The sequence below is a fragment of the Chiloscyllium punctatum genome, chromosome 27, assembly GCF_047496795.1.
Source record: "Chiloscyllium punctatum isolate Juve2018m chromosome 27, sChiPun1.3, whole genome shotgun sequence".
NCBI classification, from domain to species: Eukaryota; Metazoa; Chordata; class Chondrichthyes; order Orectolobiformes; family Hemiscylliidae; genus Chiloscyllium; species Chiloscyllium punctatum.
The window spans coordinates 25,930,536-25,942,901 of NC_092765.1; the positions used below are offsets into that span (position 1 = coordinate 25,930,536).

The window sequence follows — 12,366 nt, forward strand, 5'->3', positions numbered from 1 at the left end:
TCCTTTTAAATCTTTTCCGAACTCTTTCAAGTTTCACAACATCTTTCCTATAGAGTTTGAACACATCAAATTATTTCTTAGTCTGACAGATCCATAAGTAGCTGCAATACTCGAAGGAAATTTTTGGCTATACCCTTCAGTGAGGCAATGGCAAACACTGCAAACATAACTGATGCCATGTATCAGCATATTCATATACTTGCACAAGTTTAAAAATTCAAACTGCTTTCACCAGTAAGAATTTATGTATTTCTGCATCCTCCAAAGCGACCTTTTTAAATAAACAGCTTTCTGCATATGGTGCTCATATGCAGAAAATGATTGCAGCACATCCTTAAAACACTTTGAAATACATAGGAAATGGCATATAGGAACAGAAGGTTAATCAGCCCTTTACGAATACTCAATGACGGGAGGGTGAGGGCGACGAGGATGAGGAGTTCCAAGATTTACCAACCTGAGCAAAGAATTTCCTCTTCATCTCTTGTTTAAATGGTCTACCCTTATTCTCAGACTGTGTCCCTTGGTTCCACACCCATCTGGGGGAGATATCCTTTCTGCATTTATCCTGTCCTTCAAGAATTTTGTATGCTTGGAAGATCATTTCTCATTCTTCGAAACTGGGCAGAATATAGGCCTAGTCTCCTAAGCAATCTTACAACAGCTCATCCTCAGATTTGATCTGGTGAACGTTTGTAGTAATGTCATGGAAAATATTAATCCTTCAGCAAGGGTGCAAAACTACATATAAAGCTTCAGGTGCTGTCTCACGAGGATTCTATACAATTAAAACAAAACATCTTTGCTCCAGTACTCAAAATTTTGCGATTAAAGCCAACATACTTTGTCACTTCCTAATGCACCTGCATGCTAGCTTTTAATGACTTATGTACAAGGACATCGAGGCCCATTTGGGCATCTCAGTTCCCAACTCTGCCTCCATTCTGCCTACCAAAGTAGATAATCTTTCACTTATCCCTATTGTATTCTATCTACTGCATTCCTGCCCATTTAAATCAGCTTATCTAATCTCCAAGAAGCCTCTTCGCATTATCCTCATAATGCAAGTTTCCATCTAATTTTATGTCATACAAACTTGGAAATATTACATCTGGTCTCCACATGAATATCACTGATAGACTGAACAGCTGGGGCCCAAATACTGATAGTCATGGTACCATGCCAGTCACAGAAAGCATGAATAAATGTATCTCAGTTTGGCATGCTATTTTATTTCCATTAATCAATCAAGTATCTTGTCAGTATATTGTGCCACTTGAATTAAGTTTGTTTGAAATTTGTGGGATTTAATCAAAAGCCTTTAAAAATCCAAATACAACACATCAACTGGTTCACTTTTGCCATTCTGCTGGTAACAGTTAAAAAAAACTCAACAGGTATGTCAAACATGATTCCATGTTACTTAAAAAGTCTAGTTATCAGATACTTTATAATATTTAAATTATCAAATAATTAACAGTTATCCTATGGTTCTGGGAATTACCTTCATAAGGTCTATTTTCTTATTTAAAATATTTGTTTGACAAAAACCAGCATCTGAACATAACGTGTCAGAAGATTATTGGCTTGAGCTCTGGATCAGGAATTTAATACAAAAAGCAAAAACTGACATTCCAGTCCAGTACTAAAAGAATGCTGCATTGTTGGAGATGCTACTTTTCAGATGAATGTTAAACTGAAGGAACAGCCATCCGACGGATGTAAAAGATGCAAGTGCACCACTTCAACGGTCAGGGAGTTATTCCTAGTGTTCTGGATTGTACTAAACCCTCAAATTAACATTCCAAAAAGACAAATTATGTGGTCATTATCACACCAGAGTTTGCTGTATGAAAACTGGCCTCCTCAAAGTCTAGAGCATCACCGTTGCAAGTTATCCACCAATTCGATTCACTCCACATGTAATCAAGAAACTGCTGAAGAAAGTGGATACCCAAAAGACCTTGGGCCCTGAATATTTTTGCCAGAATATTGTCAAGACCTATCCTCCAGGGCTACTCATACCTTGAACTAAACTACTTCAGCAGATACTTCAAAGGCCATTACCCAATGTGGAAAACTACTCAGCTGTCTCCTGTCCATGGAAAAACCTAATCTGGCGAATTACCGCCCAATATATTCCATCATCAAAATGACGGTAAGAATCATTAGTAGTGCAATTGAGGGGCACCTACTCAGAATTAACTGGTCCACTGAGACTCAGTTTGCTTTTGACCAGAAACACTTGGCTCCTACAAAAGAATGAAATTCAAGATGAAGCAAAAGTGACTGTAATTGACATCAGTGCAACATTACACAGAGTGTGACATTAAGGAGCAAGAACAAAACTACAGTCAATGGAAATCAGGTTGAACTTCTCCACTGTCAAGAGCGCAGAGGAAGATGGTCTGGTTGCTGCAGGTCAATCATTTTAGCTTCATGACATCACAGCAGGAATTCCTTTGGGTCCCATCCTAAGCTCAAACACCATCAGCAGCTTCAATTACCTTATTTCCATCAGATGGTCAGAAGCAGCGATACTCACTGACAATTGCCCAACATTCAGCACTACTTGCAATTCTTCAGATACTGAAGCAGGCCATGTCCTTATGTTGCAAGACCAGGACAACATCCACTCTGGGAAGACAAGTGGCAAGTAGCATTTTCAACAGGCAATGGCCATCTCCAACGAGAGAATCTATTCAGGTGCTCTGATAACCTCCACATCTTTGGATGGTGGGAGGAAAAGTGTATTAGTCAGGGGGAAAATGTAGGGAAATGGGTCTGGCTGGGTTACTCTTCAGAAGATCAGTGTGGACTTGTGGGCTGAAGGGCTTGTTTCCACACTGTAGGATTTCTAATGAGGCGGCACAGTGGCCCAGTACCAGCTACCCCAGCACCAGGGATCCGGGTTAGATTCCAGCCTCGGGCGACTATGTGAGTTGGAGTTTGCACATTCTCCCAGTGTCTGCCTGGGTGTCCTCCAGTTTCCTCCCACAGTACAAAGATGTGCAGGTCAGGTGAATTGGCCACGCTAAATTTCCCATAGTGTTCAGGTATATTTAGGTTAGGTACGTTAGTCAAGGGTAAAATGTAGAATAACGAGGACTGTCTTTAGGTGGGATACTCTGAGGGTCGGTGTGGACTTGTTGGGCCAAAGGGCCTGTTTGCACACTGTGGGGATTCTATTCTATTCAAACTACTGCCCCTTGACATTCAATGACATTATTGCTGACTACCTTCCTTTCAACATCCTGGGGTTTACAATTGACCAGAAATAAAAGAGGATAACCCTTATACATACTGTGACTAAAAGTGAATTAAAGAATTATGCAGGAACTAACCATTGCCCCAATACCTATCCACAAGTAGAAGGCAAAGTCAGGAGTATGACCAAATACATTCCAATTGCCTGGATGGGTGCAGCTGCATCAACACTCAAAATGTATGTCTGCAGCCAGGACAAAGCAGTCATTTGATCAATACCACATCCACCATTTTCAATATTCACCAGTGACACAATAGCAGTGCTTGGTTCCATCAACAAATTGCACTGTAACAACTCAAGAAAGGCACCTTTGACATCACCTTTCTTGACCATCAAAGAAAAAGGACAAGAGCTCAGATGCATAGAAACATCATTATCTCCAAGTTCTCCTCTAATTCATGGTGTCACCACCCTCATTTGGAACTAAAATCACCATTCCTTCCCTGTCACTGGATCAAAATTCTGAAACTCCCTACTTAACAGCACTGGAGGCGTTCCTAAACCTAAGACTTGCAGTTGTTCAAGGCCACAGCTCACCAACACCACCACCTTCTCCAGATCAATGTGAATAGTCAATCAATAACAGTCCAGCCAGTGAAGCCCAGACCCCTTGAATGAATAGAAAGATAATGTCTTCCTTGGTTTAAGTTGCTCCATTTGCTGTTTACAAGCCTTAATGTCTACTCTGACCATTTAAGTCAACAGTCTAGCCTTTGGATAATCATGCCCCATTCACTGAATGTAATTAACTCAGGCTTGTTTGAATTGTTAATCGTATCAGACTTTTACCAGTTTAAAAAATATTCCCCAGTTCTCTATAGATATAACTAATTCTCAGCACCACTAATTAGATTCTGAAACATATCAATAATGAATCAACTAGTCCTGATAATTTAAATACATCATACTGTAAGTAGTTTTAGTTCCATACCTAAACCTCTGGTATCTCTGTCTCAGCTGGCCAATAATGAAAAATGACTCAGCATTTGTAAATGGTTTCTGGCAGTCACAATTTAGTGTACAGATTGAATACTGCCAAATTTCCTTGGGAAATATTGATACTGCCTTTCCTTCCCCCAGTTCCTTTTCCACTGTCACAGATTAGGGATAAAAACTGTAACAAGCAACATAACAAACATAAGAGCTAAAAGAAAGCCAATTACTTTGGCAACTAACTTAAAAACTGTTGTCTGTACAGTTTTTGTTGAAATTACCAAGAATTTGATCCACTTCTATGACTTCCTTTAATATCCAAATAAGAGCTCAGTTTCTCTTTTTTAAAGAAAAAAGCAGTATTTGGCGGAGGAAAGCATCTGAGCTGGCAGTACTGGATGCACTGAAAATATCCTAGCAGCTACTTCAAACAGTCTACCCAAAGTAAAAACTTGTAGGATCACATAAATTAAGATTGTGCTGAAACTACAAAAATGTAACAATTATAGAAGCAGAGAGAAGAATTCGAAATTATCTTCTATTCACAGTCCTTTCCGGTAGCTAGAACACCTGTCCCAAATATAATAATCTGCCTCAATTATTTAATTTATTTACTCCTATTCAAGGTTAGTTTGAACTTCCAATGACAAATCAAAACTTGAGCAAAGTTAAATATTCTAGTTATCACTGTTCCAGTTTTCTATGAAGACAGCAAGTTAACTCTGGCTAATAATTTAGAATATCGATGTACAAATTATTCAAGAATAAGGTTTGCAGTGAAAATTCAGTTATTTTCTGTAACGAAAGGAACCACAAATGGGCAATGGAAGTCAGCAAGCAGTCTTTAAATCTCTATTCAGTCGGAATTTTACAAAAATCAGCAAATATTCCTGTGGACTCTAATTCCACAATAATTCTGTATAATGACCGAAAAATGTTGACTGCAAGTGCAAATACTAAACCTTCACTACTGCCTTTCCAGTACAAAGTTATATTTTTAACCATATAAATTCAGTTGAATCTTCAAACATTTCATGCCGGGCACGTCAGGTGTAATTTTAAAAAACATAAATGCAACATTATATATAGCAGCTGTCAAAAGTTTTACCTGAAGAGGTCTGTTGGTTCTGTTTGCGGTACTGGCGTCTCTGCTGTACTGATTCCACTCCTGTAGTTTTACCTCCTTTATCATCTTCTGCAACAATAAAAAAAGTCTAATAACTGGTTTATAACCTGAATCCTTATGACTTTAATCCATCACACATGCTTTCAATTTCGCAGTACATGCTGCGATTGAGAACAGTATGAAATATGAGAAAAAAACTGGATGATCTTCAGTCCAAAAGACATTGTATTTTAATAACAAAACAAACCTAGAATTAGGGAGCTAGTACTGGTGGAAATGACCTGGATGCTGTATACTCCAGAACTAGGTGTGTGTGTTTACCCAAGACATTCTGATACAGCTACTGGCATCTTCCCAAAAATGATCTGCTTATGTCCTAGTGACAAAAATCAGGACAATTCACAATGGTCAATTCCTACTTCATCAGCTTACTCCTAATCATCATTTTGGTGGAAAGAGTCAGTACCATCAAGTTACATCTTCTCATTACTTGCTCTCACGAGCTTAGGTTCTGCTAAAATCAGTATCAGATATCATTACAGTCTTTGTGCAAACATGAAGGAGTCAGTAACTGACTTTGACATCAGTGGCAACATTTGTCAAAGTGTAGCCCCAGGAGTCCCAGTAAAGTGGTAGTCGAGAGGTTTCATCGGCTAAAGACTCTAAAGCATGGAATCATATCTGACAGAAAAGATGATGGTGGCAGACAGCGAAAGCTTTGGCAATAGTGTATTAGTTCCACTAGGCAGCATTCTAGGTTAAAACATTAACTGCTCCTTCAATTAACTTATCTGTTATAAAAGGTTCTTCATTAGTGATTGCTATGTGAGTCCAGTTGCAGCAATTCAGATATGGAAATAGCCCATCCATATATGCAGCCTACTTTGCTGGTAAATAACAATCATGTCACTCAAGTGTTAGGCAAGGACAATCTACAACAGTCTAAAGTCCATCCCATGGCATTTAAGGACATTACAATGACCAACATACCAATCTATCTTGTGAATGAAAAAAGTTAACTTGCTCAGATCATCAATGAACAAAAATCAACACTGACTGGCCATATAAGTGCCCTGATTACAAAAACATGACAGCGGTTGGAAATTCAATGTTGCTTTGTTCACCTCCTAAATCCCCAAGGATGTATATCTCCTATAAGGCAGGTCAGGATGTTGATTGAACACTGACTTGCCTGGACCAGTGCAGCTCTTATAGTATAGCTCTACAGAAGATCAATACTATCCAAGGCCAAGCAGTCTACAGAATCGACCTCTTTTAATGTTGATACTCTGCAAAATGATCATTCTCTGGTTATAGTGCACTTCAGCAAGATCACTGTGCTTTCATTATCGCATGATTAAAGTCTTAGAACACTTTTCCCAACAGCATTGTGATAGCAACTTGATCAATGGACAGTAACAGGTCAACATAGCCCAGCAAAATGTTTGCAAAGGGCAATCAGTGCAATTTTGCTGGCACCACTACATCAAAATGAATTTTTAATCAAACATTTCAGCATATGGATAAACAATAAGATTTTTAAAGCCTTCCAAGCCAAAGAAAGAGATACTTGCAAGTGTTACCAACAGCTTGACCAAAGTAGTTTAAATGAGTACCTTAAAAGGAAGGAAATGGAGGATTTAGGAGGGAAATTTCACAATACAAGGCTTAAACAGCTGAAGGTATGGTTATCATTGGTGGGCAAGTCGGATGTTGGGGCTCAAGTATAGAGGAGGAATCAGAGTCAGAGATGTACAGCATGGAAACTGACCCTTCGGTCCAATTCGTCCATGCCGACCTTATATCCCAACCCAATCTAGTCCCACCTGCCAGCGCCCACCCATATCCCTCCAAAACCTTCCTATTCACATATCCATCCAGATGCCTCTTAAATGTTGCAATTGTACCAGCCTCCACCATTTCTCAGGCAGCTCATTCCACATACGTACCACCCTTTGAGTAAAAAAGGTGAACCTTAGGTCTCTTTTATACCTTTCCCTTCTCATCCTAAACCCATGCCCTCTGATTCTGGACTCCCCCACCCCAGGGAAAAGACCTTGTCTAGTTATCCTATCTATGCTCCTCATAATTTTGTAAACTTCTATAAGGTCACTCCTCAGCTCCAGGGAAAACAGCCTTAGCCTGTTCAACCTCTCCCTGCAACTCAAATCCTCCAACCCTGGCAACATCCTTGTAAATCTTTTCTGAACCCTTTCAAGTTTCACAACATCCTTCCAATAGGAAGGAGACCAGAATTGCACATAATATTCTAAGAGTGGCCTAACCAATGTCTTGTACAGCCGCAACATGACCTCCTAACTCCTGTCCTCAATACTCTGACCAATAAAGGAAAGCATATCAAATGCCTTCTTCACTATCCTACCTACCTGCGACTCCCTTTTCAAGGAGCTATGAATTTGTACTCCAAGGTTTCTTTGTTCAGCAACACTCCCTAGGACCTTACCATTAAGTGTATAAGTCCTGCTAAGATTTGCTTCCCCAAAATGCAGCACCTCACATTTATTTGAATTAAACTCCATCTGCCACTTCTCAGCCTATTGGCCCATCTGGTCCAGATCCTGTTGTAATCTGAGGTAACCTTCTTCGCTGTCCACTACACCTCCAATTTTGGCGTCACCTGCAAACTTATTAACTATACCTCTTATGCTCACATCCAAATCATTTATATAAAATGACAAAACGTAGTGGACCCAGCACCGACCCTCGTGGCACTCCACTGGTCACAGGCCTCCAGTCTGAAAAACAACCCTCCACCACTACCCTCTGTCTCTCACCTTTGAGCCAGTTCTGTACCGAAATGGTTAGTTCTCCCTGTATTCTGAGATCTAACCTTGCTCATCAGTCTCCCATGGGGAACCTTGACGAATGCCTTACTAACGTCCATAGAGATCACATCTACCTTTCTGTCCTCATCAATCCTCTTTGATACTTCTTCAAAAAACTCAATCAAGTTTGTGAGATATGATTCCCATGCACAAAGCCACGTTGACAATCCCTAATCAGTCCTTGCCTTGCCAAACACACGTGCATCCTGTCCCTCAGGACTCCCTCCAACAACTTGCCCGCTACCAACGTCAGGCTTGCTGGTCTATAGTTCCCTGGCTTGTCCTTACCTCCTTTCTTAATCAGTGGCACCAGGTTAGCCAACCTCTAGTCTTCTAGCACCTCACCTGTGACTATTAATGATACAAATATTTCAGTAAGAGGCCCAGCGATCACTTCTCTATCTTCCCACAGAGTTTTAGGGTACACCTGATCATGTCCTGGGGATTCATCCACTTTTACATGTTTCAAGACATCCAACATTTCCTCCTCTGTAATGTGGACATTTTTCAAGATGTCACCATCTATTTCCCTACATACTATATCTTCCATGTCCTTTTCCACAGTAAACACTGATGCAAAGTACTAGTTTAATATCTGCCCCATCTCCTGCGGCTCCACACAAAGGCCGCCTTGCTGATCTTTGAGGGGCCCTATTCTCTCCCTAGTTACCCTTTTGTCCTGACTGTATTTGTAAAAACTCTTTGAATTTGCCTTAGCTTTGGCAAATAACGTTATCTCATGTCCCCCTTTTTGCCCTCCTGATTTATCTCAAGTATACTCCTAGGTTGGGATGATTTTGGGACGAGGCATATGTTATTCAGGGAATTTTTTTAAAAAATGGAAATTTTAAAATAAAAAGACTATAGGATAATAGAAGTAAGGATAAGCAAGAAAATGCTGGCAACAGAGTTTTGGAAGGAACTGAAGTTTGCCTAGGACAGGGGTTAGGCAATTAGCTAATCAAACACTAGAATAGTTGAGTAGAGAATTGGGAGGTGATAACAGCATGGATGAAGGTTTCAACAGATCTGGTGAAATGGCAGAAGTAGCAATGAACTCTTCACAATGGAAAGTAAATGGATCAGGAGTCCAGCTCAGTGTCAAGTAGGGCACCAAGGTTATAAACCCTGGTTCAACCCAAGCAAAGACCTACAGGGGGATGTGAATTGAATTGTAAAATGAAAACAATAGTCTGAACAAAAAACAAACACTGTTAACCACCCCAAAACAGGAGTTAATATGAAAGAGTTGACTTTGGGACAAAAATTACCACTCACTCAGTCAAGAGGGGATTTCAAGACACATTGCTCTTACTTGATAAAGCACTTATAAATCAATTTCTTTGATTACTACTTGACAAGTCAACAGAGAGCCATTTGATCGCTCCTCATCCACTTTTAAAGATCAACGTGTAACAATACTAACCAGAGTCTGATGGTTCGGATCGTCTTGGCTTAGGAGGTGGAGAAACAGATTCATGCTTCACACTCCCTTTCCGTTTTGGTGCTGTAACAGAATTAATTTTAATAGCCTAAGTAATACAAAGATTAAGTTGAGTGTCTGATAATTCTTGCACGCTTTTACCTGCAGCTTACGTTTAAAAGGACAGCATGGATGAAATTTTATAGGAGACTGTATTAGAGGTAGACTGAAGGTACTCCCTAAGACAACATCAACTAAATGCTTTTCAAAGCTTGATTTCAAGTTGCACACTAAGGAAATGTGAAAGGACTGGCTTTTAAATCTTACTAATCAGTCTGCTTTCAACAGAAAAAAAAGCTAGGTAGATCTAGGTTGCAAAACATTATTTTAAACTTAAGATCATCTTAACCCACACAAATTGAGAGATCATCTGGACAGATGAAAGTTACCTGGCCTTGCAGGAGATACAGAAGTATAACCTTTCCTTGAACGATTTATATGTGGAGGAGATGACAATCGTGGTCCTTTATGACTTGGACTTGTTGCAGACACTGGTGACCTATGCCGCCTCCTAGGTGGAGTTGCAGGAGATGGAGAAGAACGGCGAGGTTTTCGGGGTGGACTGACTGATATGCGCTTTGTTTTCTTTGGAGGTGACCTCGATCTGGAAGAGGAAGAGGAACTACTGCCAGAGGAAGAAATTGAAGGAGATCGGCGCCTGTGGGAATGAAGTTGAAACATACCATATAACTAGTTTTCAAAGGTTTTGCTATTGCCAACCTCCATCTTCATTGCTGGTTTGATTGAAATAGAGAATGGATGAATACAAGGATAATTTACACAAATTTTGCCTCATTTTTTAGGGCAGCTATCCAATATGGTAGAGCAGGTGAGAGGAGAACACCAAGACAGGCGATCAGCATCACCTGGAAGAGATGCGGAGAAAAAAAAACAGAGAAATAGGGAATCTATATTCCCTAGAGTAGATGAGAGTAGGACACAAAAATGCACTTAGCATCAAGAGAAACACAGCAGGTGAGATGCCAAGACGGGTAGTCAGCATCATAAAGAGGAACAGGCGAAAAACTAATATTGTGGCAGGGAGAGACATAAATAGATTCATTCAAGGTCACTGGAATTGGTTCTTGCCCCAAGAGAGAGATAAAGAATAAAGAGATAAAGAGAGATAGACAGGCATGGGAATTCCTATAGGCGAACTCCAATAAACACATTGATTTGGACCCCATTTACCAACCTTGGAAAAAGAACTAGAAATGATATCACCTACCTTAAGAGACCAAGGCACAAATATAAAGTGGGTCTGAACATCAGCGCTTCACCGGAGGCTCACTGATGTTACCTAGCATGGTGACGAAATGCCCAAAAACAAACCTGACAGCTCAGTGAACAAACTTACAACCTCAACCGCAGACATAAAGAATCTAGCAATTTTGAGAATCTTGGTAAGTAATTAAGATCTTTGCCATTCTTACATCTTTAGTTTACAAATTGGTGGTAAAATTAATAAATCACACAGGCAACATAAATAAGTCAACATGATTAATTAAAACTCATTAAGACTGGCAGCTTAGGTGATGCATCAAGACCACAGTATATAGGAGCTCCCAGATACCATCATATTCCAGAGTAAACATGTCTGCATTAAATTCTTTGAAATTCAAGCAGCTTCAATTCCAAGTTTATGAGTTGAAGGCTGAACTACAGCCACAGCATGCATCAGGGGATGGACAGCGGTGGGGTTTGAAAGTGGTAACATTTTTACATAGATAGAAAATTGGCTGTTTGGCTGGCAAAAACAGTACATTTCGATGGGTGCTGATCAATGCTCGGGCCTCAACTTCTTACAGTTCACAAATGACTTAGATGAGGAGAGTGAAGGCAAGATAGCTAAACTGCGGCTGCCAAAATAGTAAAGTATGCCACAAAGACTTAACAATATAACTGAAAGATATAGAGAGGTTGAGTGAGGGAGGAAAAATCTGAGATGATGTATAATGTGGAAAAATGAGAAATTGTTACTTCAGCAGAAGAACATAATTGAAACAGAACAATTGCATAATTCCTAGGTGCAACAGATTTAGGTGCTCTGGTGCACAAGTTATGAAACCAGAAATTGCTGGAGAAAGACAGGTCATCACAGCATGGGTGGAGAGAAAGCTGTTTCAAGTTCAGAATTGTGTTTTTATGAAGAGTTATCATACTCAACATACTAACTTTTCTCCCCATAGATGCTGCCATACATGCTATGTTTCTTCAACAATTTCTGTTGTTTTATATTAGCATGCAGGTATTGTACATAATCAAGAATGGCTGTCTTTATAACAAGAGGATTTGAACTTAAAACTAAGGATATTATGCCTCATTGGTGAGACCACATCACAAATACTGCGTGCACTTTGATGGTGCTTATGCAAGGCAGGATGCAAATACATTGGGGGTGGATCAGAGGAGTTTTACCAGATTGATAAGAGAACGAGTTGGTTGGCATGTAAGGATAGGTTAGACAGCCTACATTTGTTCCAATTTAAAAAAAAAGGTGAGGGGTGGGGTGGTGGGGGGATCTTAAATGAAATGTACAAGATCCTGAATTGTCTTACAAGGTGTACATGGAAGGAATGTTTCCTTTTGTGAGTCTAGATCTCGGGGCACTACTTCCAATTGTAGCAGTCTCCTGGCAGCTAAAACAGAGATTGCTAACTTGGCCAAACAGCAAGGGATATTAGCCAAGTAAACTCAAATCACAAAACCC

General features: G+C 39.9%; 1 protein-coding gene across 8 annotated transcripts in view; it reads right to left on the bottom strand.

Moving 5' to 3' along the window:
- Window positions 1–12,366, bottom strand: part of srrm1 (serine/arginine repetitive matrix 1) — a 59,863-nt gene that overhangs the window by 13,191 nt on the left and 34,306 nt on the right. For 6 of the 8 annotated variants that reach the window (XM_072548361.1, XM_072548358.1, XM_072548356.1 and 3 more), the window contains 3 exons: window positions 10,046–10,314; window positions 9,600–9,680; window positions 5,310–5,396 (listed from right to left, as the gene is read on the bottom strand). In XM_072548361.1, coding sequence (XP_072404462.1) covers window positions 5,310–5,396; window positions 9,600–9,680; window positions 10,046–10,314 — 437 coding nt within the window. The remainder of the gene's footprint in view (window positions 1–5,309; window positions 5,397–9,599; window positions 9,681–10,045; window positions 10,315–12,366) is intronic. The other 2 variants (XM_072548360.1, XM_072548357.1) reach the window with 2 other exon arrangements.